The sequence below is a fragment of the Gambusia affinis genome, linkage group LG24, assembly GCF_019740435.1.
Source record: "Gambusia affinis linkage group LG24, SWU_Gaff_1.0, whole genome shotgun sequence".
NCBI lineage: Eukaryota > Metazoa > Chordata > Actinopteri > Cyprinodontiformes > Poeciliidae > Gambusia > Gambusia affinis.
In genome coordinates this window covers 918,145-946,121 of record NC_057891.1, presented here as the reverse complement: position 1 = coordinate 946,121, position 27,977 = coordinate 918,145, and the positions used below count along the sequence as shown (strand labels likewise).

At 46.2% G+C, this 27,977-nt stretch overlaps 1 protein-coding gene and 1 non-coding gene across 14 annotated transcripts; one reads left to right on the top strand and one right to left on the bottom strand.

Moving 5' to 3' along the window:
* The first annotated feature begins 161 nt into the window (after positions 1-161).
* Positions 162-22,310, top strand: LOC122826975 (CLIP-associating protein 1-A-like). 13 transcript variants are annotated; one of them, XM_044109408.1, is made up of 42 exons: positions 162-439; positions 868-1,173; positions 3,062-3,140; positions 3,787-3,890; positions 3,957-4,048; positions 4,123-4,198; positions 5,088-5,185; positions 5,519-5,589; positions 6,218-6,307; positions 10,011-10,145; positions 10,219-10,295; positions 10,363-10,455; positions 10,535-10,680; positions 10,751-10,886; positions 11,492-11,562; positions 12,007-12,066; positions 12,488-12,565; positions 12,635-12,802; positions 12,878-12,924; positions 13,472-13,630; positions 13,713-13,802; positions 13,872-14,045; positions 15,045-15,149; positions 15,269-15,325; positions 16,365-16,462; positions 16,544-16,570; positions 16,711-16,955; positions 17,244-17,307; positions 17,435-17,437; positions 17,513-17,676; positions 17,874-18,096; positions 18,506-18,589; positions 18,909-19,055; positions 19,311-19,411; positions 19,501-19,617; positions 20,199-20,346; positions 20,415-20,631; positions 20,697-20,750; positions 20,822-21,012; positions 21,271-21,399; positions 21,616-21,939; positions 22,139-22,310. In XM_044109408.1, the coding sequence occupies exons 2-42, from the start codon at positions 958-960 to the stop codon at positions 22,220-22,222; spliced, it is 4,842 nt and encodes a 1,613-aa protein (XP_043965343.1). In that variant the 5' UTR covers positions 162-439; positions 868-957; the 3' UTR covers positions 22,223-22,310. The 13 variants fall into 13 exon arrangements, with proteins under 13 accessions (XP_043965343.1, XP_043965341.1, XP_043965342.1 ...); XM_044109406.1 differs by having other exon boundaries at positions 12,878-12,948; XM_044109407.1 differs by having other exon boundaries at positions 163-439; positions 12,878-12,936.
* LOC122827504 lies at positions 2,651-2,780 on the bottom strand. Its single transcript, XR_006370086.1, has one exon. It is a non-coding gene; the product is annotated as a U4atac minor spliceosomal RNA (small nuclear RNA).
* Positions 22,311-27,977: the final 5,667 nt, after the last annotated feature.

The following is a 27,977-nucleotide window of genomic DNA, read 5'->3' as shown; positions in this document are numbered from 1 at the left end:
CATTAAACTACATGTGAGATTTATGAATTTTAGTCGTTTTCATGAGCCATAATTTATGATAACACTGATTAAGTTTAACCGCTTCATTTAGAGTGCAGTGTACCAGTTGAACCACCAGGCGTCGTCGTTCTGCGGCTCCTTTCACTGCAGGCTAAAATGTTTAAAGTTTTATAAAAAATCTCGTTATCCTCCGGGTATTTACCCTAAGCTGACGGTAATGATTAAGTTCAAATTCTTCCGGAGTGAAATAGACAGATTTGTCAGTATTTGGACTTTAACAGGAACTGCTAGTCATAAAGTGAAGTAACGGTAGATTGTGGCCAGAGGCAGCATCGCCTTTCCTGGCTGCTTTTTTCCAGGGAACGGGTCGGTCCATCCGGTGAGACACTCGGGAACCGGTTACCGGGTCAATAACGAAATAACTAACCCACTCAGAGAGGTAGGTACCGCTAACAGAACCGCTGTGGACCCCAGGTGAGGTTCGGTATCCCGGTTAGCTCTGGGTCTTAGCAGCAGTGTTTCATACCGAAGCTGTTAGCCGCTCAGTTAGCAGCCACAGCTAGCTGTTCTGTGGTTAACCTGCTGATTGAGCTGCTAACCAGCGGTTAGTATCAAACCACAGACCGCAGCATATATGTTAGATCCTGCCTGTGAGTCCAGATTCAGGGTAAAACCCGTGAAGCTGCTGGTTAACCTGCTAACCAGTTTAGTTAGTGTTAAACCAGATAAAGATTGTTAGCTAGAACCTGTAAGTCATTACCCAGGGTGAAATGTGTTTACCTGGCAGGTTACTTGGCAACCAGCTGTTAATGAGTGTTTAACTCCAGCCTGTGAGTCCAGATTCAGGGGGAAATGTTTCTGTTTCAGGGTGGAGGGAGAATGAAGAGCACCCTCATCTCACCTTGTTAACCAGAACCAGAACCGGACCAGAACCAGAACCAGAGGAGACAGCCAGACATGGAGGAGGACGAGGAGGAGAAGATGAGCAGCATGGAGGACCTGCTGGACCTGGTTCTGCAGAAAGACTTGGGCCGGCGGCTGCAGGTGGGGCCGGAGATCACTGAACTGCTGCTCCACCCGGACCGCTGTCCCGGGCTGGACCAGGACCAGAACCTGCTGGACAGGATGGTGGACGCCCTGGCCAGCTCCTGGGTCAACTCCAGCAACTACAAGGTGAGTTTGGGACTCGGGTCGAACCGGGTCAGCAGGGAGGAAACGTGCCATCGTCTAGTTAAACACTGAAAAGTGCGGCAGGCCTTTCTTTTCACCCACTTTACTCTGATTGGGTAAAGTGGTTCTGGGAGGTTCTGGGAGGACTGCAGCAGAAACTAAGGAGCTGGATTAGCAGAGGGTTTGATGGATTATTGAATTAAATGAATCAGAATCTGAGGAGCTTCAGGTTAGATTACAGCTGGTTGGAGGATTAATGTAAAGCAGCTCCAGAACCAGTTCAGTGAATCAGAGTCCAGATCTGAACCCAGATCTAACTGTGGGTGAGCAGCTGGGTCAGAACCGGGTCTGATGGGCCGGTAGAACCCAGCGGCTCCCCAGAGCTTATTTTACATCGACCCAGTTTTAGTTTCCTTCCCTCTGATTCACAGGAGGAACCGTCAGAACGGGCTCATCCTCCGGCCTGCAGCGCCACCTACTGACGCCTGTGGTTTATTTAATCATTTTAAATAAATGCTGAATAGATCTAAAAATTAGAAGAAAACATTTAGTTTTCCATTTCTTCTGGGCTCAATCAAACCAATTTATCCTGAGTTGAAAGAGCAGGATTTGGATCAAAGTTCAATAAATTAAATTTAGGTCAATTATTCAGTAAAAGTCTCTGGATAAACATGTTTCTACTGAATATTGAACTGGTTATAAAAAGACAAACACTTTGTGTTGTCAATATTCTCCATTGTAAGAAAATTAAGAAACTTTTCCCTGATTAATAGTAAAAAGTCTCCATCAGCATCATTCTTGGACTCCTGTTGATATCGCTAATATTCACCACTCCGTCAACACGCCTCCTCTAGATGAAAGAAACTCAAATTATTGGTCACTGAGGATTACATTTGTTCCGAAAATATTCAGAAATTCTCAGTTAATTTCACATATTTTCTAGAAAAATACCCTGATGTTCAAAAGTTGTAAATTTACAATTTAAAATAATTAGTTTTCTGAGAATAAAGCCTCGAATTTCTAACAACATTTTACAAATTCATGACTTTGTAGGAAAAAAACTGACTGTAATTTTTCCCACAGCAAATTTACAACATAATAAAATACATGGGGTTTTTAAATTAATTTTAATGTCTGAGATTTTGTGGTGCCACAGGTTGACGGTTCGATTCCCGGCCTTATGCTTTTCTCGTCCTGTCCAGCTTCTGTTGAATGAAATCTTTTTTAGTAACTTCTGGATATTTTGTGAAGAAATGTGCTGAATTTCATTAACAGTACATTGTAGCTGCTCTTTGCACAGCAAACGTCAATTTCTAAATTAATTTCCAGAATTTTATTACAGTTTTATTTCTGAAATCAATATATTGTGGCAAAAATGTAAATTTTTATACAGTATAGATGTGTGATGTAACACCGCTGTTGACCACATGGGGCAGTGTTCACGGCATTGTTCGGTAAAATCTCTTGAATTTTGAGCCATTGCTCCAAAAATTGCACCTTTCCCCGAGCGCATGCGCTCAGGTGATGCGGATGTGTTGATACGGTGTCAGCAGGGAGACTCTCACTAGTCGTTCATTGAGACTCCCGGTCCACCCCAAGACAAGGAAAGCTGGTGGGGCGGTTCCGGTGGCGGTTCTAGTGCGGAGCGAGCTTCCTCCTCAGTCACGGTTCCGACCCAGATCTCCTGTTTCAGCCACAGTCCGCCTCGTCTCTCCTTCTTCTGTTGAATCCGCTGATTTAAAGCAGGTTGTTCGGTTGCGTTTGTAGTTTCTTGCCGTTTCTCCCAGTTAACTGCTGAGTACCCAGGATCCTTAGCGGCTGAGCTGCATTCTGATTGGCTGTGGTGGGATGTGGGTGTTTCCTGCTTTATGTCGGCGTGTTTTCCTCTCAGGTGGTTCTGCTGGGGATGGAGGTTCTGTCGGCTCTGGTGGACCGGCTGCAGGAGAGGTTCAGGACTCAGGTGGGAACAGGTGAGGATAATATTGTCACTGGACCGAAAGTATAAATACAGAGTAGAATTATATTAAAATAAGAAGTAGAAAATAAGAGCTAAGATATGACAGAATATAAGTTAAACTGAAATCAGTTTAGTAAAATAACATTTAGAGTAAAAATGTGAGAATGACGATGTGAATTAAATAAGGTCAATACAATTAATAAAAAAACAATATATTATTGTTGAATAAAATAATATAAATAGCTAGTTTGAAATAATATACAGCAAATAAAAACAGAAAAATAAATTAATTCAATATTTAGCATTAATTATAATCAATAAAAATAATACAGAAATTAGAAAATACAAGGCATGAAATATAATAAAATATATATTTAATAAAGGAAACATGAATAAAATTTTTTTTTTCAATATACACCATTAATTATAATATATATATAAATAAAAAGAAAAGTAATGAATTAAATAAATGTGCCACATAAACAACATATTAAAATGTAATCAATCATTTTTAAAAAGTCAGTAATGCCACATTTAAAACACTGAAACTTAGATTCATGTGGAATTTGGACAAAAATAATCCAAGATAATATTTATCAATAAAAAGCATGAGAAAATATTCCAAATGTTGTCTCTTATCCTTCATACATCTCTCCCAGTCCTGCCCAGCCTGATGGACCGGCTGGGCGACTCGAAGGACCAGGTGCGGGAGCAGGACCAGGCGCTGCTGCTGAAGGTCATGGACCAGTCGGCCAACCCTCAGGTAGCTGCAGCGGCTGGACGCCACTTCCTGTCCAGGTGAGGCTCTGACCCTCTGCTGTGTCTGCAGTACGTCTGGGAGCGCATGATGGGAGGGTTCAAGCACAAGAACACCCGGACCAGAGAGGGACTCTGCCTCTGCCTCATCTCCACCCTCAACGTGTGAGTGTGCGACCCCTGACCTCTGACCTGTAAAGCGGTCTGTGTGTGTTAGAGCCCTGCGCTGTGTCTTCCAGGTTTGGCTCTCAGAGTCTGACGCTGAATAAAATCGTTCCTCACATCTGCAACCTGCTGGGAGACCCGACCAGTCAGGTACGACCCAGTCCTCTGAGGCCACTGGTTCCAGTTCCTCCAGTGCTGAACTGGTTTCATTTGGTCTGGAGCTCCAGTTTAACTCCAGAGGAGCTAATGGGGCTAATTTAAACTGCATGTTTAGAGCTGGGTTCATTTAAAATATCCACATTGTTTTGCTATTTTCCTCTGTGTGTTTCTATTATAATTTTCTATTTTATATTATTATGGTTTGTTTTTGATTTAGCTATTGATTTTATGATTATTATTTAATTTTAAAAAATTGCTTTATATTTTTGACCTCTTTTGATATTTTTTTCAAAAAGTTATTTTTTCTATTCATTAAAAATATATATATTTTACACATTTTATTTTCCTCAGTTTTGTCATATCTATCAGTTCTTATTGTTATGTGTTTTACCAAATATTATTTTTCTGTATGAATTTGTAGAATTTAACATTTAAATTTTATTTTCAAAGGGCTAATATTATTATTTACATATCTTATTTATTTTTCTTTAAAGAATAATAAATCAGGTTTTATTCGTAGTGGAGCGCCCTCTGCTGGTGAAACAAAAACACTGCAGTGATGAAACGTTTGTTTTCCTGCTGGGTCAGGCCCCTGGTGTCCTCTTGGACCGTCAGGTTGGTCTCAGAGTTTCTGCGTCCTGATTGGCTGCAGATATCTGTCATCACCAGAGTCTGACTTCCTGTTCTGGACAGGAAGCCGAGCCCACCCGCCTCACTTCCTGAATCTCTCAGCAACAAAACCCTGAACTTACAGTTCAGAGGCCTCTGAGTTAGACTTTGATTTAGCTGAACCATAAACACTGAAAACACATTTTAGTTTGAATAAATTTCTCCTGTATGGAGTTAAATTCCTGCTGTGTGTCTCCATGTTGGTGTGAAGGTCCGTGATGCTGCCATGTTCTGCCTGGTGGAGATCTACCGCCACGTAGGAGAGCGAGTGAGAATCGACCTGGGGAAGAAAGGGCTGCCTCAATCACGGTGCGTTCAGGGACTCATGGTGCATTCAGGGACTCCTCACCCTGTGGTTTTAGCTGTGCCTCAGTCACGGTGCGTTCAGGGACTGTCAGATTGTTGTTCTCCATCCTCAGATAACGGACCAATTGTCCCGTGTTTCTGTCTCAGGCTCAGATCAGAATCAGTCTTCCTCTTCCTGTCTGACCCTTGACCCCGTGTCTTTTATTGTCTACTGTTTCGTCCGTCTCAGAGTTCCCGCTCCGAGACTTTGACCCGTTTAGATTCTGTCCCAGGTTCTGAGGTCAGCCTGCAGGCCTCAGCGTGTTGCTGCTGATTATTCTGTTTGTGGCTCTGCAGGCTCAACATGATCTTCAGTAAGTTCGATGAGGTCCAGAGGTCAGGGGTCATGGTGCCGTCTCCTCTGTCAGGTAAGAACTGCTGATCAGCCACTGGAGGTTCTGGGTTCTGGGTTCTGGGTCGGCTGCTTGGTGGAACCCAATCTGAGTCAAAGTGTCCCAGGTGTGATCCTCTTCTCTGAAATATGATACGAAATATGAATTTATGTAATATGATTTGTTGCAATATAATACAATATGATACAATATGATACAATATAATACAATATAATACAATATGATACAATATGATACAATATAATACAATGTGATACAATGTGGTAGATACATAATATAATTAGAGATAATTAAAATATGAGCTCTAATACATAGAGAACATGATAGAAAATAAAATGATAAGATGTGATTCTATACAGTAAGATACAGTACGACCTGATAAAATATGATACAACCAGTGTTATAGATTATGATGCTGTGTAATATAATACAGTGTGATTAAATATATAAAGTTACAGTTTGTCTTCCTGGTCTGAATCCTGGAGAACGTCGTCCTTCTTCCTCCAGCTCAATGGGAACAGTCCAAGTTCTTGTCCTGTTGTCTGGGACACACACACACACACACACACACACACACACATCTGCTAACAGGAAGTTCAAACTGGGCCAAGCCCACAGCGCAGCTGAGGCTTTTATTTTGTAGGAGTGGTGTCAGCTGTCGTCCTCACAGTCACAAGACAGGGAGGCAGCAGAGGAGGAAGAGGACGGAGCGAAGAGGAGCTTTCCTCCACAGGTAAATCCTCCTATTCATGTCAAGCCAACTGATCATCAGGATCTCTCCTTTGGACTCCTCGTTCATCCGAGCCGGTCCAGATTCTGACCCGCTTCCTGTGGGATCAGAAGGTTCAGAGGTGAACGAGCTGCTGGTGGAACAGGAAGAGCTTTTGTCTGGTTCCTCCTGGAGGATCTCTGGGAGTCACAAGCCGCCTCTCATCCAGACAGGAACAGAACCTGCAGCTGTTCTCTGTGTGGAGCCGCGGGCCGGTACCGCCTGCTGGATAACGGAGAGATCCAGTTGGTCCTGGTTCTCCTGGTTCTGAGCCTGACCCGGCTGAGTGAATCAGAGGAATGTCTGAGACGGAGGAGGATTAAAGGCAGCTGTCAGGCTCCATCAGAACCGGAGCTGCTGAACGGGACCGCACAGTTCAGCTGGGAACCGGAGTTCTGAAATGACCCGATTGTGTTTGGTTCTGACTGTGCATTCAGAGGGCTGCAGCTGCTGCGCGTCGTCCCGCTGCGCGTCGTCTGTGTTTTTTCTTTTAAACCCAGACATAAAATGTTCTGAATGATAATATTTATATTCTAACTCTGCTCCAGTACAGCTCAATAAAATATATCAATAGCTTCACAAACTTGGCCAAACATGTAAATACAATTTTGATTTTTTTTAATCAGCACAATTAGGAGTTTAATAACCAGCATAAAATAAATAATAAAGAAACCAAAAGTGACCAAAACAACAGGTGAACTGACCTGATCTAACATTTACAAATAAACTGGAACTTTATTATCTTTTTCTAGATTAGAATGTGGCTTCATTTAGTTTTACTTTGTCAGTTGATTAAATGGCAGAATCTCAGTTTTAGTAAAAGCCACAGGATGTTTTTAGTCAATATTACTAATAAATTAAATTAAATTGAAGCTTTGTGTTGCACCTTACATTTACCATGTTAATATTTGTATTATATCTTGTTTTGAACGGCCTGGCATCAGTGAAAACTTCACATTTAGATGATTCTTTAAATGTTCTCAGGGACCGCCCAGAATCATTCTGAGGGCCACAAATGGCCCCGGAGCCACACTTTGAACCCCCCTGATTAATACCAAACATTTAGCTACATTAAAGCACCTGTGTGAATGTTTCCCTTCAAGACTCACTGTGACTCGATTTATGACTGTTTTTATTTAATGTTAGTTTTATTTAACATTTTATTATCTTATTGTGTCATTTATTATATTATAACAATCAATCAACTTTATCTATACTCTTAGGTAGAATTGGTTACAGTGAATCAGCTTTATTGCCAAACTGGAAACTTTACATAGAAACACAATAAATATAAGTATAACATACTTTAAAATATTTAAACTTTTATTATTTTTAGTTTAATTAAATGCTTTTAATAGTTAAAATATTTAAAATCAACTTTTATTTCAGATGTTCTATTTTTAGCCTAGTTAAATATTTTAAGGTCATTAATTTAATTCTTTAATGGCAGTAAATATAATCAGTTGCAAAGAAATATTTTGAATCATTTTTCTGCTGACTCATCACTTTGCTGCTCCGTCCTCTCTGACTCCGCCCCCTCCTCTGATTGGCCCCTCCTCTTCCTGCTCTCCTCCATCCTCCGTCGTCTTCCTCCATCCTGTGTGGAGAGAATCGGAGGACGAGGAGGAAGAGGAGGAAGAGGAGGAGTGTTTGTGGTCTGGTTGGAGCCATCAGGCTGCGGCTCCCTCCTCCGGGTTTCTGTGCTGCAGCGGCCCAGATGTGAGACGGAGCGGACGGCGCCGGCATGCTGAGGAAGCTGGTCTGCAGGAGGATCTGCTCCTGTAAGCTGCTCCTCTTCCTCTGCATCAGAACCAGGCAGGAAGCCGGGCTGAGGGGGCGGAGCCTGATTGTTGGGAGGATGATTCAGGGTGTGAGGAGGAAGCTGCTCCCAGATCAGCTGGAGCCAACAGGATTCTAATGGACCGGACTGGGTCTGGTTCTGGGTCTGCGTCTGGAACTGGTTCTGGTTCTGGGTCTGGTTTTGGGTCTGGTTCTGGTTCTGGGTCTAGTTTTGGATCTGGGTCTGGGTCTGGGTCTGGTTCTGGTTCTGGTTCTGGTTCTGGGTGGTTGGTGAGCTCATCCTGTGTTGACCTGCAGGATCATTTCTCTGTTTTTCGTCTAACAACCTGATCCGTGTTGTCGGTTCTGGTTCTGTAGAACTTCTGTCGGCTTCATGCTGAAAGTTGTGAGCTTTAATCTACAGGAGGAAACTCTAAAATATGGAAACTCAAAGGGGACATTTTTGTGCTTCCATTTGGTTTCCACTGTTTCTAAAAGCAGCTGAAAAACCAACCAGATGTTTTCTGGATGAAGTTCATGGTGTCTGGAAAATGAGCCATTTAAAAAACTCCTGAATGTAAAGCCTCAAATCAGAAGGCACTGCCCGTTACCTAGCAACCCCAGTGAAGCCCAGCTTGCTACCTAGCAACATACAGCTGGCTTCCCAATGTATGCAATGTGCAATGGCTGCTGGAAGAGATTAGAGTTTTGTTGTTGACTGGAAACCACTTCTGATTGGCTGTGCAGGAGGCTCTACTTCTGCTTTTCAAAGATGTCTGGTTGTATAATTGTGGATCTGTTTGCAGCCATTTTCACGTGTGAGTGTAAAGTTGAGTTGGGGGCGTGGCCAGCAGCTGCTTGTTTGGATTTAAAGTGACAGAGGCCCTAAAACAGCTCAGCCTAGTCAGAACTGATCAGACTGAAATGGAGCGGTTCTGGTTTGACAGCAGACTCAGTGGAAGGTTCTGTCTGGACAGAACCGATGTTCTCCTGGTGACGCTCGGTGGCTTTGACCTGCTGATGTGTTGTCTCAGTCTGGCTGTGTGAATAATGGAACAGGATCGATTTCTTGCAGGCAGGTTCTGCTCTGGGCGGTAAAGTGGCTCGTGTTCAGAGCCTGATGTGTTTATGTCCTGATGACCAGAGAACATGCTCTGCTGCCCCCAGCTGACCCTCCATCAGTTCAGGAATCCCATCCTGTCCAGCTTCACTGCATGCATCAGAACCGTCCTGGGCAGTAGTTCTGGTTCTTCAACACTGGACTAATTGTTCTGCAGGAATCTCAGGAATCTGCTGGAGCTCAGCAGAGAGGCCTCGGCCCGCCTGCTGGGACCCACACAGCTACAGGGTTCATTCACACCAGGCCTGTTCAGTTCACTTCAACACAACTCCAGTTCGTTTGAAACCAGTTCAGTTGATGAGGTGTGAATGCTAAGCTAATTCTGGTCCTACAAACCTCAGTCTGGGTCCAGTTGAAGTGAACTCTGGTTTGGTTTGAACACCGAGGCTCCAAAATCAGGATGTGGACTACAGCGCAGGGCATTCTGGGTAAATCCAGCCAAAGCTAACGTGCTAGCCTAGCGCTAGCAGCAGAAATGTCTCCTGGTCTTCAGCCAAAGACTAAAGAGAAATCCTCCAATACTAAAATCTGACGCCTCCATCTTGTTTCCATCTGGTGAAGAAGGAAGTTGCTCTCAGTGTCTTCAGAGGTTTTTGTGTGGTTTCCTTCAGTGGTTGTTGGTGCAGCGCCCCCACAGGCCAGGAGGGGAACAGGCTGGTTTGACTCAGAACCACAGCAGCTGGAGGTGGAGCAGATGTTCTGGTTCCAGTAGAACCGGGTCGACCGGATCATCTGGTGTTAAAACGCTCCTTGTTGTTTGTCTTCCAGATAAAACCTTTGAGGACGATGAGTCGGTGGACGGCGGCCGTTCCTCGTCCAGAGCAGCCTCTGTGTCTGGGAGGAAGGCGGTGAGCATGGGCTCGTTCCGACGGCCATCCTCAGCCTCCAGCAGCAAGTCTGCAGGTCAGAACCGGAACCGGTTCCGCCCCACTTGTTCACGTGTCGGCCGTGTTTTACGAGGCTCTCTGTCCTGCAGGGCGGGACGGGTCGAGTGCAGGAGCTGTGGATGAGGAGGATTTCATCCAAGCCTTTGAGGACGTTCCCACAGTTCAGGTAAGACTTCTTCTGCTCCCTGAAGCCTCGCTCCGTTAAATCTCAGCTGTGGCGTTTCCTCCGCCAGATCCACTCCAACCGGGAGGTGGAGGAGGCCATGACGAAGATCCGGGACGTTTTGTCGGATGATAAGAAGGACTGGGAGCTGAGAGTGGCCGCCGTAAGCCGTCTTCACCTCGTCTCTGTGTGGAGGGTGTGTTGTTCCTCTGACCTCTGACCTCCGCCTCGTCTCTCCTCAGCTGAAGAAGCTTCGCTCGCTGCTGCTGGCTGGAGCGCTGGAGTTCGACTGCTTTCTGCAGCAGCTGCGGCTCCTGGAGGCGTCCTTCAAGCTGTCTGCCAAAGACCTGCGGTCTCAGGTGGTCCGGGAGGCCTGCATCACGCTGGGGTGAGGCCGCGACCTTTCACCTCTAGAGCTCCTCCGTCCCCTGATTAGTAACACCTCCTGTCGCCTGCAGCCACCTGTCGGCGGTGCTGGGCAGCCGCTTCGACCACGCCGCCGAGGCCATCATGCCTCCCCTCCTCAACCTGGTGCCCAACAGTGCCAAAGTCATGGCCACGTCGGGCGTGGCCGCCATCCGCCTCATCCTCAGAGTACGACCCACACTTCCTGTTTCTGGTCATCGCGTCTTAAAGTGGCCTTGCTGCGCAAAATTCACTTTTTACATGTTTCTGTCTCTGACGCTTCTAGAAACAGAACAAGATCTAAAAAACACCAGATGTACTTTGGTAATAAGTTCATGTTTTTTAGTGTCTGGAAAATGAACCACTTCAAAAACCTCCTCAATATTGTCGCGCTGCACCGTTACCTAGCAACCTAAGCTGATCTCCAGCAGGTTTGGTCAGCTGGTTTTTCTGCTGTATTTGCTGTACAATGGCTGCTGGAAAAGACAAGAGTTTTGTTGTTGAATTACCATCCAGAAAGCAGTCTGTGCTTCCTGGTTGGCTATGCAGGAGGCTCCTCTTCTGCTTTTCAAAGCTGTAAAGCAGAACAAAAGTAATTAGGATTTAAAGTGACGGAGACCCTAAAACAGCTCAGAATGGGATGGATCAGCCTGGAATCTTATGATAGTTTAAAGAAGCAGCACCGCTCTCTGTGAGGCTCCAGAACCTTCATGAACAGGAACCTCCTTTCCACTGCAGCCTGGTTCTGATCCATGAAACCTGCTGCAGCTTTTCTTTCTGCTCTGGTCCTGCAGCACACACACTGTCCTCGCCTCGTCCCCATCATCAGCAGCAGCTGCTCCTCCAAGTCTGTGGCTGTCAGAAGGTCAGACTGGATTCCCCTCTACATTTATCTGTTCTTACACAGAAACACTTTGATTTCTGTCTTCAATTATTATATTCCAAGTATTGTTAAATTAATATATATCTGGATTTTTTTGCTGCTTAATTTTCTATCTATATATAAAATGTATTTTATTGAATTACTTATGATTTTGTTTCATGTATAAAAAAATGTACTTTTTTGGTTTAAAATACATTTTAAAACATTTGTTTATGTTTTTAATTCTGTTCATGTACAATATTTAATATTAATTAGTAATATTTGATTGTTACAATAATTTAATAATAATAATTCTCTTACCAATTTTTATCATTTTGTTTTGATAATAATTTGTTTTGAAATGATAAAAATAAATAAATGTCCTATTTATTTTTAGTTTTCTGAAGCTGTTTTCCTTCCACAAACTTTTCCTGTCTTGTTTTCCAGACGCTGCTTTGAGTTTGTGGACCTGATTCTGCAGGAGTGGCAGACCAGCAGCCTGGACAGGTACACACACACACACACACACACATGCGCACACACACACACACACATACACACACACACATCTCCACCTCCCCCTGAGGAAACCTGACACTCGGCCCAGACGGGCTCCACCTCAGCCGTTTCCATGGCGATGGGAACCACCGGGGGAAACCTGAGCTGAACCTGAGCGGCTCTCTGTCGCCATCGACCCGTCAGAGTCCAATCAGAACCAGAGAGTCAAACTCAGAGTCTGGTTGGGTTCATTAGAGATAGATGGTGGTGAAGCTCGGTGGAGGCAGAGTCATGATGTTCGGAGGCCTGAAGGCCTCATCATGTCATTTCACTGGGATTTCACTGTCTGTGAATTCATTTACATATTTTAAAGGAGATTACTTAACATCTGTCATTTCTCTCTCTTTCTCTCTCTCTCTCTCTCTCTCAGACATGGAGCGTTGCTGATGGAGACGATAAAGAAGGGGATCCATGATGCTGATGCTGAAGCTCGATCTGTGGCCAGGAAGTAAGGCAGCTTCCACAAACACAGCAGCTCCAATAAGAACAAGCCTCGCTCTGACCTCTGACCTCTCAGGTGCTACTGGAGCTACCAGGGTCACTTCAGCCGGGAGGCGGAGCTTCTGTTCCAGGGCCTGGAGTCGGCCTATCAGAGAGCTCTGCAGGCCCACCTGCGCAGCGGAGACGCCCTGGTGTCGCTGCCGGCCTCCGACCGTTCCTCGTCCTCGTCTCAGGAGAGCCTGAAGTGAGTTCAAAGGTCACCTGGGGTCTGCATGTTGGAGCCTTCTGCCTCTAACCCTCTGGACTCCTTCCTCCTCAGTCGGCCGCTGGCGATGAAGAGCTCAGCAGGAAGCAGCAGCAGCAGAGGTCAGCACCAAGGTCAGCACCAAGGTCAACACCAAGGTCAACATCATCACACCTCAAACATTTAAACCTGCTTTTTTCATCCTATTTAATTATTTTATTGCATAATACTTCCTATATAATCATAAAATACTTATTTATTTCAGTTTTTATTTTGGTAATATGCATTTTAATTTATCACAATTAAATGTAATATAGTACTATATTGAAGTATAATATAAAATTTTTTAATTCAGAGGAACAAACATTACAGACCAGCATTCAGAAATATTGATCTTTAAATAATCAATTAGAGAAGAAAAGAGAAAAACAACAAAAAGTACAAATTAAAATTATTAAAAATGATTCTTAAGCATCTTTCAGTAGTGATAAAAACTCACTGATCTGATGTTAGAGATAAAGTTAATCAGTTTAACTGCAATAAAAACAAACCAAATCTAAACAAAAATGTAAATAAACTTTGTTGAAATCATGTTATCATATTTAAATAAAGACAGGAATATTGTAAAAGTGCAGAACAGTAACTAACTGGAAGCTGTTGGACCTGCAGGTGGCGCCCCCCACAGGCCGGGAGCCGCCTCGTCTCCAGCCACTCTGCAGCGATCCCGCAGCGACGTCGACGTCAACGCCAGCGCCAGCGCCCGCAGCAGGATGCCCGCCGTCAGCGCCGCCGCCGCCGCTCTTCCTCCTGGATCCTACGCTTCGCTGGGTCAGAACCAGAACGTCCCGCTGGCTCCGCCCACCTCTCAGGGGTCACGGGTCGTCTTTCATCATCTTGTCTTCATCCTCAGGGCGAGTTCGGACCAGGAGGACGAACGGCGGAACCGGTGCCACGGCGACAGACGGCCGGAGCCGAGGGAAGGTCGTCTCTCAGTCCCAGCGTGAGTGAAGAGACCCGACGTCTCGGCTCGTGGTTCCGGTCCACTCTGACCCGGTTCTGTTGGTTTTAGCCGGCAGCCGGTCCGGTTCTCCGGGCCGCCTGCTCAGCTCCACGTACGGCCGGATCCTGAGGCCCGCCGCAGGCGGCAACGGCGCCCCCTGCAGCGTGAGCGACAAGACGCGACACCGAGGTCACCGCAGCCAGGGCTGCAGCCGAGAGACCAGTCCGTCCAGAACCGCAGCCGGTAAGAACCGTTGCTAGGCAACAGGCCCAGAGCTTATAATATTTTATTATTTTTAGATCTATTTCCAGTGATTCTAATATTTTTTAACATTTATGTTTTTATTTAAAATTAAATTTTTAAGTTAAAGAAATAATTTTTAAAAATTTGATTGTATTTTACTTTTATTATTTCTTTTTCTTTTAAGTTTTCTGTCATTGATATTTACATTTTGATTTTGATTTTATTTTTTTATTTATTGTTTTGTTTCATTTTATGTTTGTTCTATTATTTTATTTTTTTTAATTTGTTTTATTAAAATCAAATTCCTTTATTTTACCTTGAATCAGTTTTTTATTTAATCAGATTTTGTTTTTGTTCTTTTACTGTTTAGTTTTATGTTTTTATGCGTTTAATAAAATTCATAAATTCATTAGAACCTTTTCCCCCAAAACATCTAAAAACTAAAACATTCAGGTTGATACAATGAGAAAGTTTTACTTTTTAAACTATCTTGTCTCATTTCAGAAAGTAAAACTTATTTATTTTATAGATCCATCACACAGAGAACGACAGATTCTTTATTTATTATTTTGATCAATTATTTTTAATTTTGGCTGCAGATAATATTCAGAAAGTTTTAATCAATGACACAAATAAAAAAGCATCTTTAATGTCTAGATGTTATATTTCAGTAAATATTTTATGAAAACCAGAATATCATCTGCAAACTGTTGCAGTTTTTTTGTTTTTCTTGGTAAAATGAAGCCAGAAGTGATGAAAGCTGACAGGAAGGAGAACGCAGCCCTGCGGAGCTCCTCCTGACGCTTGGCCATGTTGCCATGTTTCCTGGTTTCTCCACCAGTTTAGAACCAATCCTGCATGCTCCTCCTCCATCTTGTCCTCCTGCTGTCTAACCCAGCCTCTGTAACTCACTGCATGAACGCTGTCCTCTTCTCTTGTTCTCTCCTGTTCTCTCCCTCCTCTTCGTTCTCTCTTGTTCTCTCCGTCCGGACTCTGCAGCCCGGAGTCGGATCCCTCGGCCCAGCATGAGTCAGGGCTGCAGCCGGGAGACCAGTCGCGAGAGCAGCCGCGACACCAGCCCCGCCAGGGGCTTCTCCCCGCTGGGTGAGTACCTGACTGCGGCCCCCCGCCGTGTGGCCCCCCACGGCCCTCTGTCCTGCCAGCTTTAGACGCCTCCTGCCTCAGAGTGAGGGACCTGCTGTGGTTTTTGTTTCCTCCTGCAGCCAGCCGGCCTCATTCCCGTTCCACCAGCGCCCTGTCCTCTGCAGAGGGCTGCTCAGGTGACCTCTGACCTCCTCATTCATTCATGCTCCTTTACCTGCATGGCTGAGTCAACAGCCCCATGCTGTGGGGTCAAAGGTTAAAAGTAGCAGGAGCCATGCCTGGGCTTGTTGCTGGTTTCAGGATGCGTCTCGTGTTGCATCTCTACTGATGGTTGAGTTGCTCCTGGTTCCTGGTTGCTTTGGGTCGAAGGCTGTAAAATCACAAAGTCTCACCAAGTGGTTTGTCTGGTTTCTAGTGCAAAGATCTTAAAAAAATACTTTATTGACCCCAAATGGAAAATAAATAACAATTCAACCCGATTACACATGAAATAAGACAAAACTGATTGTAAAAGTAACTTTCCATCAAGATACAGCAGCTTGTTTTAGGTCAATAATTCCTTAGTGTTGATGAAAATCTTTTACTTTTTCTGGCACTTATAATATTTTTGTTATCAGTATTAAAGCGGCAGTATTTTGTCAAATCAGCTTTTTAAGTTTTCCAACTTGTTTAATTGTTTTTCCTGCATTGTTGCTCTGATTCTTTCTTTATGTTTGAGAAATCCTGTAATCTCCATGGCAACCAATCAGCTGCTAATCACCTGGGTGGACCTAGCCCCGCCTTCAAGGTGTAGCTCCTCCCCCACTGTGCTCCTTCAGACTAGCCAAGTGAATTAGCAAAGAGCTGCTGCTCAGCCACACTGGTAAAGAAAGGGTTAATAGAGGAGCCATGTTGGGATGACTTCCTGGAGGCGGAGCTTTAGAAAGAGCAGGAGCTTCTTAAAGAGACAGAGACCCATTTTAAGAAGTCAAATTTCTTTGAAGTCATATATATTTAGAATTTTGATAAAAACTGGAGGAATCATAGTTACTTACAAACAGAGTTCTGCCTCTTTAAGACATTATTGACTGAAAACAAACTTCTGTGTTTTCCTGTCTTATTTCTAGATGTTTGCAGTAGAAACTAGACAATAATAGTTGGTAAGATTCTGTTTTTGCAGTGATGATGATGATGCTGCTGCTGTCCAGTCTGACCCTGGGGTCTCTTCCTCCTCAGACCGGCTGGCCCATCAGGCCCGGATCTCGGCCTCCGTCAACGCCATGCGGGTCCTGAACACGGGCACCGAGGTGGAGGCGGCCGTGGCCGACGCTCTGGTAGGAAGCAGCTGCAGTTTTCCTCTTCCTGTCTGATCTGAGCTCCTGTGGCGCTGATGTCAGGTTTCTTATGACTTCCAGCTGTTGGGAGACTCCAGGAGTAGTAAGGTAGTAGATCCTGTGTGCCTGCATGCAGCGTGTTTTACAGACCGTTTCATCACATCACCAAACTCTCCGTCCGTCCGTCAGCATGTCCGTCTGTCCGGCCGTCGTCAGGCTTCCTGCTCACTCTGGTTCTCCTCCTGCAGCGGCGGCCCGTCCGGCGGCGCTTCGAGTCTCCCGGTATCTACTCTGACGACGACGCCAACAGCGACGCCTCCAGCGCCTGCTCCGAGCGCTCCTTCAGCTCCAGGAACGGCGCCGGGCCCCACTTCCTGCGGCAGACGGAGGATGTGGCGGAGGTCCTGAACCACTGCGCCAGCTCCAACTGGTCGGAGAGGAAGGAGGGCCTGCTGGGCCTGCAGAACTTGCTGAAGGGCCAGAGGACGCTCAGGTGGGCTCTGCAGCTGGGAGTCAGCAAAGAAAAAGCTTTAACTGCAGACGACCCTAATTTACATTTAAATACTAATTAATACGTAATGTTGCTTTTTAAAAACATGAATATGAAACAATCAGCAACAACAAACATTGTACTGTAAAACAACCTGGAGTGTAGAAAACATTAGTAGAGTCTGAGATGAAGCCTCTGATTGGCAGCTGTGGTGGGCGGGGCCTGGCAGGCCGGCCAATCAGAGAGCTTGTTGTTTCTGTGTGAACCTGAACAGACTCTGTTTGCTTCCAGCCGTGTGGAGCTGAAGAGACTCTGTGAGATCTTCACCAGGATGTTTGCAGACCCTCACAGCAAGGTGAGGACCTCCTGACAGGAAGCAGAACTATGTCACTTCCTGTCGGACTGGAGACAGGAAGCATCTTGAACTAACCCGCTGTTCTCTGTTGCATGTTGCTCTCTGCTGTGGACTCTAACAAACCCAGAGAGTAAGTGGTTCCTCCCTGCAGCTGCTCATGGTCACCTTCATCCCAGGCCTGACCCTCCTCTTCCTCACCTGCCAGGTGTTCAGCATGTTCCTGGAGACGCTGGTGGACTTCATCGTCCTGCACCGGGACGACCTGCAGGACTGGCTCTTCGTCCTGCTCACTCAGCTGCTGAAGAAGATGGGCGCCGACCTGCTGGGCTCGGTCCAGGCCAAGGTCCAGAAGGCTCTGGACGTCACCAGGTCGGAACCAGAACCAGCTTCCTGACGGTGGTTGTGTTATAGCCCAACTGGGGCTTTTATTTTGAAAGAGGCAACCTTCTGCTGATTGCTTGTTTAGACTTTTATTAAAGTAGCATAAATAAATGATGAAAATGAATTTATTCTGAACCAGTCAATATGAAGAACTGAATGTGTGTAAAGTTTTGTTTCTGCTTCAGGGATTCGTTCCCCCTGGAGCTGCAGTTCAACATCCTGATGCGTTTCATCGTGGACCAGACCCAGACGCCCAACCTGAAGGTCAAGGTGGCCATCCTGCGCTACATCGAGGCTCTGGCCCGACAGATGGACCCGGCCGACTTCGTCAACTCCAGCGAGACGCGCCTGGCCGTCTCACGCATCATCACCTGGACCACCGAGCCCAAGAGCGCCGACGTCCGCAAGGTACCGCACTGCATCATGGGAATCCTCCTGGACCGGGCCAGGAGGATTCAGAACCTTACAACTCATTGGGATAAAAATAAAGATTCTGGTAAAAAGACAGAAACAGATTTTATTATTTTATCCAGCAGCAAAAATATTAAAATGTTAAAAACAAAACATGAAGAATTAAGATTAATAAGGAAATGTAGTAAACTAACAGAAACAGTTTATAGAAACAGAAAACAGATTATTTTATCAACAATGTGCATAAAAACTATTGCTGTTGAAAAACATTTTTATTATTTACCTCATTTAATCATTTGATAAATTATGTATTTATTGATCCTCTGGAGAAAACAGCAGCAATAACCATTCAGATAATCAATAACTGATGGTGACAACGAGACGATGAATGTTTCTCCGCCCTCAGACGCTCCACACCTGGGCAGGTGAGGACCGAAGCTCCACCGCCTCTCTGCCCCGGGAGGGGCATCAGGAGGAGAGGTGCAAGCAGGTAGAGCCGGCATGAGCGGGGCAAATGACCCGCTTATGAATGGGGCATTAACCGGGCCTGGACGGGGCAATAACTGGCTCTGGATGGAGCATTAACTGGGGCAAATAACCAGGGCGTTAACCGGGTCAGAACCAGACTCTGCCACTAACCAGGCTCCTGTTTCTCTGCAGCTGCTGCATGCGTCTGAGGAAGCTGCTTTCCTTTCTGGCTGCATGTCTAACTCGCTCTGACCCGTTCTCCAGGCCCGGCCGGCGGCGGCGCCCCCCGGTGGAGGCACAGGGAACCGGTGAAGTCAGCCGGTCCGGTTTGTGTCTTGCAGGCGGCCCAGGTGGTTCTGATCGCCCTGTTTGAGCTCAACACCCCAGAGTTCACCATGCTGCTGGGAGCGCTGCCCAAAACCTTCCAGGACGGAACCACCAAGCTGCTGCACAGCCACCTGAGGAGCGCCAGCGCCGGCATCGCCATGGTAACGGTCTTCACCCCCCACAGGGAGGGCTCCTTCAAATCTAACTAAACCAGGGTCAGTCTGAAGATAGTGCTGGTGACCTCTGAGGACCTCTGATGACCTCTGGAAACGTCTTTATTCAGATCTTTAAAATGAGAGCAGCAGAAAAATTAACTGGATTTGAAGTTAATTAAATTTTGATTAATTAACTAAAGAAACGTCCCTCAGCTGTGATGCAGGTTTCCTCCATAACCTTTGACCTTCTGCTTGCTTCAGGCGGCTCCAGGCGACTCAGCCGGCCGGACGCCTCCCCGCCCCCCCGGCAGCCGCAGCAGCCCTCTGACCTCGCCCACCAACCACGGCGGCCTCTCCCCCAGGTGAGAACGGGACGTCCTGACCGGCCGGCCTCCGGTCAGGACCCAGACGCTAACCTTCCTGGTGTGTCTCCTCCCTCCCCCGCCTGCAGTCGGCTGTGGGGCTGGAGCGCCGACGGCCTCTCCAAATACCCTCCTCTTCCTCCCTTCCCCTCCCCTCTTCCTCCCTCTGCCTCCCTCAAGGCCTTACGGCGAGCGTACTCTCCCAGGTAACCCCGCCCCCTCCAACCATCGTCTGTTTGACTCACCTGTTTGTGTCTCAGGTGTCTGTGACCTCATCATCGTCCATCCAGGTTCCTGGACTTTCCTAGGCATGGACCAACCCAGTGGTGGCGCTAAGCGGCTAATGCGCTAAGAGCAGAGCTCAGTTTTAAGCTAACGTTTTAGAGGTGACCAGGGTTCAACATCTGTTAAGACAAATGTGATCCACTAGAGGGCGACAGATGTTTGACATGGTTTAATTTAGCGCTGTAGCATTAGCATCTGTTACATACTATAATGATTATGACTGATATTATATCTAATATTGATGATTAACCCTTTAGGGTTAGCAATGCTTCTGATTAGCAACTTAGCGTTAGCGCTGCTAGCTTTTCAGTGGTGCCATCACTGTTGGACCTGGAGCAGAATGAAGAGTTGGTGGTCCAGTTTGAATGAAAACAGGTCCAGTGGTTAGGAGGACAGTCCAGCACTGATCCATGTCTAAGAACGTGTCCATGTCCATTCAGTGTCTCCTGCAGTAGCAGCAGCAGCAGCTGCGGCGCCTTCAGCCCGTGTTCCTCTGTTTCAGCATGCTGGAGTACGACAGTGAGAACCTGAACACTGAGGATCTGTACGGATCCCTGCGCGGCGTCTCTGAGGCCATCCAGAACTTCAGCTTCCGCAGCCAGGAGGAGCTGGTGGAGCCGCTGCGGCGGGACGTGAAGCGGGACGGAACGGTCAGTGTGTTGACGCCGCCTCATCCCGTCAGGCTGGATCTAGACGTCACATGTCTGTTCTGATGCAGGTCGGCGTGGCGGCAGCATCGGACCCAGAGCGCCGGTACTGTGGCGACATGACGGAGGGCGGCCGGACGGCTCTGGACAACAAGACGTCCCTGCTGAACATGCCTTCGCCTCGGTCGTTCTCCGGGCCGCGCTTCAGGGACTACAACCCCTACAACTACACAGACGGCTCGCCGGAAAAGCCCGGCCCGGAGGACGGCGCCGAGCCACAGAGAGACGGTGAGCCAGACGTCCTGTAGCGGCTCGCCGGGTCTGTCTCTGTCTCACTCTGGCTCCCTCTGCAGGCCGGCGGCAGGAGAGCGGAGAAAACAAGACACAGAACGCCAAGAGCTTTCCAGGTAACAAACCCAACCCAGAGCTTCAGCACAACCGCCGCTTTCCGTCCTAACGCGGTTCTGTGTGGCCGCAGCCGGGTCGGCGGAGCAGCTGGAGCTGGTGGGGGAGCTGCTGAAGGAGCTGTCCCAGACCGGGGAGCAGGAGGACAGGCGGGGGGCGCTGCTGGAGCTGCTGAAGGTGGCCCGCCAGGACAGCCTGCTGGTGTGGGACGAACACTTCAAGACCCTGCTGCTGCTGCTGCTGGAGACGCTGGGCGACAAAGACGTGAGTCCAACCGGACCGGACCGGTTCCGACTCGCAATGAGCAATTTAATTAACATAAGATTATTAGTATTTATCATAATCTGTTTGATGTTAGGACTTTGGTTGGTGCGTTTTATTTTGTAAACTTAAAATCTTCCACTTCCTGTGTGAAACACAAAATTACAGTTTTTGAGGGTCAAAGTCCAAAATGTCTGGACTGTTTGCCGTAAAGAGATCAGTGATCCGTCAGTTGGTCGTGAACCGCTCCGTCTCTCGCAGCACTCGGTCCGGGCGCTGGCGCTCCGGGTTCTGAAGGAGATCCTGCGGAACCAGCCGGCCCGGTTCAAGAACTACGCAGAGCTGACCATCATGAAGACGCTGGAGGCTCACAAGGACTCTCACAAAGAGGTGAGAAAGAGGTGACTGCAGCAGCTGCTGCAGCTGCTGCAGTTTAAATGATGATGATGTCATCATTTGCTGCTACTCAGACTGCAGAAAAACCTGAAGTTTAAAGTACTTAAGGTCACTTTTGATCAGTTTGTAACGAAGATGCTCCTCCTCGTCCTCCTCTTCCTCCTCCTCCTCGTTCTCCTCCTCCTCCTCCTCCTCCTCCTCCTCCTCCAGGTGGTGCGTGCGGCTGAGGAGGCGGCCTCCGCCCTGGCCGGCTCCATCCACCCGGAGCAGTGCATCAAGGTGCTGTGCCCCATCGTCCAGACCACCGACTACCCCGTCAACCTGGCGGCCATCAAGATGCAGACTCGCGCGGTGGAGCGCGTCTGCAGGGAGCCGCTGCTGCAGCTGCTGCCGGACGTCGTTCCCGGCCTGCTGCAGGGCTACGACAACACGGAGAGCAGCGTCCGCAAGGCCAGCGTCTTCTGCCTGGTGGCCGTCTACGCCGTCATCGGAGAGGAGCTCAAGCCCTACCTGTCCCAGCTGACCGGCAGCAAGGTACGCCGCTACCCACAATGCATCTGTCTACCTGAGGGACAAACCACTGAGCGGTTTCATCAAGAGATACACCGTTACCCACAATCCTCTTGTTTACATTTTAGAGCTGTTATCATTACAGCATGACTCAGCAAATCTATAATATATTATTATTAAAGTTTTGCCGCGTCATCATTTAATTCCATCTTCTGTTCTGCAGATGAAGCTGCTGAATCTTTACATCAAGAGAGCTCAGACCTCCACCAGCAACAGCAGCAGCTCCTCCGACATCTCCTCCTACTGAACCTCCACCTACTAAACCTCCTCCTACTGAACCTCCACCTACTGAACCTCCACCTCCTACTGAACCTCCTCCACCTACTGAACCTCCTCCTCCTACTGAACCTCCTCCTCCTACTGAACCTACTGAACCTCCTCCTACTGAACCTCCTCCTACTGAACCTCCTCCACCTACTGTACCTCCTCCACCTACTGAACCTCCTCCTCCTACTGAACCTACTGAACCTCCTCCTACTGAACCTCCTCCTACTGAACCTCCTCCTACTGAACCTCCACCTACTGAACCTCCTCCACCCACTGAACCTCCACCTACTGAACCTACTGAACCTCCTCCTACTGAACCTACTGAACCTCCTCCTACTGAACCTCCTCCACCCACTGAACCTCCACCTACTGAACCTCCTCCACCTACTGAACCTCCACCTACTGAACCTCCTCCACCTACTGAACCTCCTCCTCCTACTGAACCTCCACCTACTGAACCTCCTCCTACTGAACCTCCTCCTACTGAACCTCCTCCACCCACTGAACCTCCTCCTACTGAACCTCCTCCTACTGAACCTACTGAACCTCCTCCTACTGAACCTCCTCCTACTGAACCTCCTCCTACTGAACCTACTGAACCTCCTCCTACTGAACCTCCTCCTACTGAACCTCCTCCTACTGAACCTCCTCCACCTACTGTACCTCCTCCACCTACTGAACCTCCTCCTCCTACTGAACCTACTGAACCTCCTCCTACTGAACCTACTGAACCTCCTCCTACTGAACCTCCTCCACCTACTGAACCTCCTCCTCCTACTCAACCTCCACCTACTGAACCTCCTCCACCTACTGAACCTCCTCCTCCTACTCAACCTCCACCTACTAAACCTCCTCCTACTGAACCTCCTCCTACTGAACCTACTGAACCTCCTCCTACTGAACCTCCTCCTACTGAACCTCCTCCTACTGAACCTCCTCCTACTGAACCTCCTCCTACTGAACCTCCTCCTACTGAACCTCCTCCTACTGAACCTCCTCCTACTGAACCTCCTCCTCCTCCACCTCCATCAGCCTCCAGCCTGAGGAACAGGAGGAGCTTTAAGGATGAATGTAGAGATCTTCACTGCTGATCATCTGGCTTGCCGATGACGGGAGAAACCTGCAGGATGTCACTTCCTGTGGGACTTTTTTCACTTCCTGTCATTGTTCTGTTCAGAACTTCCTGCTGCAGGTTTTAGGTTTTAGATCAGAATCTGTCGTTGTATTTTAACGATTAAATGTCAGGGTCAGGGGTCATAGACCTTGAAGACTTTAAGTTAGTGGGCGTAGCCAATCACAGCAGGAGGCGGAGTCTCTATGGCAACCAGAAATGCTTCAGTTTTGATCTTTTTAGTGCGATTTTTACCAAATAATTAATGATTAATGATTCCATACCTGTAAATATTGTTTCCATGGAGACGCAGCTGATGGCTGATCCACAGCTGTTCAACTATGCATGAGCTGGATGAAGGTCCTGAGGAAGACTATGCTGGTCCCTCAGCGTAACACTGAACTACAGCTGCCAATAATCAGTATTAGGATTTAAATATTGATCATCAGCAGAGGAGCCGCTTTACAGAATGTGAAGAGTTTGATCAGTTTGATCGATCGACCAGCAGCCAATCAGACTCAGCCTGAGAGATGGACCGACCAATCAGCTGAGCTTCACCCTGATTGGCCAATCGTTGTGAAGTCTGGACTTTAGCAATAATCAGAAACTCTGTGGGTTTCCTCATCAGCACACTGGATGGTTTAACTGCTGCTTCCACCGGGGGGCGCCACTGTTTACCTTAGTATTATTATTATTATTATTATTATTATTGTTTTAACTCTGCTGTTTATTGACGGGACGGCAGCAGCACCACAGTAAATCTGTCACAGAATATAAACAGCTCAGAAGAAAAGGAACTAGTTCACTGATCTGATGTAGTTCATTCATTCGAGTTCAGGGGAAGAACTGAAGTTTTAAATTAATTTTTACATTTCAAAATTCTCAAACTTAAAGTAAGTTTCTTTTTGGGAATATTTCTTGTTTTTCTTCATCACTACATTCAATTATTTAAAGATTTTATTTTTATTTTTGGTTTTCTATATTTTCCAGGTTTTCCACTGACACAGCGCCACCTGCTGGCAGCAAATCATCTTTTAATCTTAAACAAAATAAGTTAGAAAAATGGAGAAGCAGCTCAGTAAGTTAGAAATGTGGAAAAGTTTTCCATGGACTTAATATAAGTTTTTGTTTTTTGATGGTTTATCGTATTTCCAACCGGTGCTGAACTCTGCCGGGGTGGCCTAGTCAAAGTGCAGTCGCTGCAGCTGTTTTTCATTTGTTTCACTCTCAGTTGACTCATAAGGTTTAGTTCTGAATCGGACCTGGATCAGGACGGACTCTAGATGCCGAGCAGCGGGCTGCTTCCTGCTTTCCTTCCAGAACCGTTTGGACCTTTCAGAACCTTCGGTCTGATCTCAGTTCCTGGTTCTCCATCCAGAACCGGGCTGTTGTTGTTAGCGTGTGCCTTTGGGTCGACTCTCCTGAACAGAACAAACATGTCCGAACCGTTGCTAATGCTAACGCTGCGCTGCTGCTTTAAGGTGGACTGAAAGTCAGAGCTGCTGTAAATAAGCTGCAGATGCATGGCGCCCGACGCTTTGGGTTGGATCCACCTTATATTTAAGTTCTGCTGGACATATTTATCCCCAACAATAAACAATCACTCTTCTTCTTCTTCTTCTTCTTCTTCTTCTCCTCTTGTTGCATCTTCATTAAGTCCTGTACTGACCCGGGCTGAAGAGCTGCTCAGACAGGAAGAAGCCATCCGCACACATCAGACTGCTTACATCAGGCTACTGTAGGTTTGCAATGCATGCTGGGAAAAACAGAACATCAAAGGCTGTTCATTATTTGTGAACTACAGCAGAAAATCCGTTTTTTGGTTCAGAAAGGTTTTATAAAAGTGTTAATCTGTAAATAAATGATAAAGTATTTCAGGTTTCTACTCTAAAACAAGCAGCAGCTCTGATTTACAGAACATTAAATGTGTTCATCTGGTCCAGGCGCCATGAAAATAAATTAGATTTATTATTTTCAGTCAACCAGCAGCCGTCCAATCAGATGAAAGCTTGAGTCAAACCCACCAATCAGGGAGAAGCTGCCTAAAGGCTGCAGCTCCATTCAAAACAAAAATATTTTTAAAAGTTTTTTCTAGTAAAAATATCTCAGTAAAGTTTTCTACAACATATAGGAGTTTTTTACCGATCAATAATTAATATTGATGAAAAATCAGTAGTTCGACTTTATTATTTTATTTACATGGGGAAATGTGTGTGTTTTTCCAGTGAACTTTTTAAAAAACTGATATTATCTGAAACATATTTTATCTTTCTATTTTTATTTGTTCTTATCTAGACGTTTTGTTCTGGTTTTAGTCGCTGCTGTTTCTTAAGTTTAACTTTTGCTACTTAAAGATGAGAAATCTGTTTGATCACTATTATAACCACAGACAAACAGCGCCACCTGCTGGCTGACTTTTATCCATCTCTATCACAATTAGAACAAAGAATATAAAGTTCCTATGACCAAAATCACATAAAAACAATAAAGAGTATCGAAATTCACTTAAAAAGATATTCCGCACATAATTTCTTTATTTCGTGATTTTTATATAAATGTATTTATTTACTGACAGATTTATTTTCCATGTGGAAACCTGGACGCCACCAGGGGGCGCTCTAACAGTCCAAATCTTATTGCAGCCTTTTACGAATAATGTTTCCTTCCCACAGACGAAAGTGCTCAATAATAATAATAATAATTAATAATAATAATAACAAACCCAGTTTAAAATGACCAGTCACATCTTCTTCTGCCTATTTCAATAAAACTGGATCAAATTTAAATTTGGTTGAATTTTGTCATATTTTATGAGACAAAATTAACTTTTTAAAATTTCTTCTGTTTTTAAATGCAGCTAAAACATTAATATAAACATTAAAATGAGTCTGAATTCACTGGAAACAGGTGGTGAACAAATCAAAAGGGAAATAAACATTTAATCTGTTTTAAAATCTGAGTTTTTCAGTGAAATGATTCCAGCCGTTCAGTTTTAGTTTCTTGTTTCACGCGCCGGACTGCATTTCCCATGAGGCAGTGGGGCTGGTTAGCTGTCCTGTTGGATCCAGCAGGGGGCGCTCTCATCTCGCTGTTCGCTGCTGCGGCTCAGCTCGGCCTCGTCTTTCCTCACCTGCAGGCAAGCAAACCGAACCGGAACCCGAACCGGAACCAGCGGGATTTAAACTCATTTATTCGTAAAATATTTAAAACCGAAGGAGGTTTGATAAAGAACTGGGATACAAACTTCTGTTTTTAATCGGTTTGATTTGGTTTGGAGGACAGAAAAGTCCTGAATTTAAAGCAAACTTCACATGATCACTGATCATTGATCATTGATCAGTGACCATTGATCACTAATCAGACGTGAAATCAATTAAATCGGTTTAAATTGTTTCATTTAAACCCGGATTGAATGAAATGCTGCTTTAAAATCAGTTTTCTGTTCTGGAGGTTTTCCAGAATAAAAATCTCAGCAGGTTGTGACTGAAATATTTGAAGTTTAACTGCATGCTTATTCTGTAGTGTCTTCCACCCTTTGACTAGGCCGTTCCTGTGCCTCCTGTGCCTGTAGGACTCCTCCGGTCCCAGGGCGGTTCTGAGTGCTAACCGGACCCGGATGGTTCAGCTCCATCAGTATTCTGGCCCCGTGGAGCCCTAATTTCATTAAGGGGCCCCGTTCGCCGCATGATTAGCACCGGCCGGGCTGGCGGGTCGGGAGGTCGCTGCGATGAGAGAGAACAACTTCATCAGGCGCTGACTGGCCCATAAATCATCGGCTGTTTTCTATAAATCACGGCAGATGGCAGGGAGGGGGGCGGAGGGGCTCCTGGGAGCCCGCCGAGCATGATGGGAAGGGGCCGAGGCGGGAGAGGAGCGGGGTCACTTCCAGTTCTGGTGTTGGAGGCGGCTGCCCTCCGTTTAACGCTCTAATGTGGCTGTTTAATATGGAGGACCCCCCCGACCCCCTGATGACGTCATGAGAGGGGGCGATGCCGCACTGCAGCATCTCTCCTCATCGCTTTAATCTTCCTGGTGAACGCCACACTGTCCACCTGCAGGAGCTGCTTCTGTCCACTAGAGGGCGCGCGACCTTTTAACGTCTTTATTTTCCTAAAGGGAACGTAAATTCATTTTGCTCGTTTTTATTCTTCCACAACAGCAGACAGACGGTTTTGGGCGATAAATTAGTGTTTTTTGGTATTTGTATCATTACCTAGCAACCCCAGCAAAGCCCGTTACCTAGCAACCCCAGCTGATCTCCAGCCTGTTTAGTCAGCTGGTCTGTCCGATGTCTGGCCTATACAATGGCTGCTGGAAAACACAAGAGTCTTATTGTTGACTCACCATCCGGAGACCACTTGCTGCATTCTGGTTGGTTGTGCAGGAGCCTCCACTTCTGCTTTTCAAAGATGTACAGTTGTATAATTGCTTGAATGTGATTGTAAATGTTGGGTTATTTGGATTTGAAGTGACAAAGACCCTAAAATTGCTCAGGCTATTTTTATTGTTTTTCTGAGTAATATTTACATGTTAAAGAGTTTTTACCAAAAACAACTAGGTGTTAATAAAATAGACATCACTTAAAACCCAAAGCGCATCTTGACACAAAGAAAAGTCTAATTGT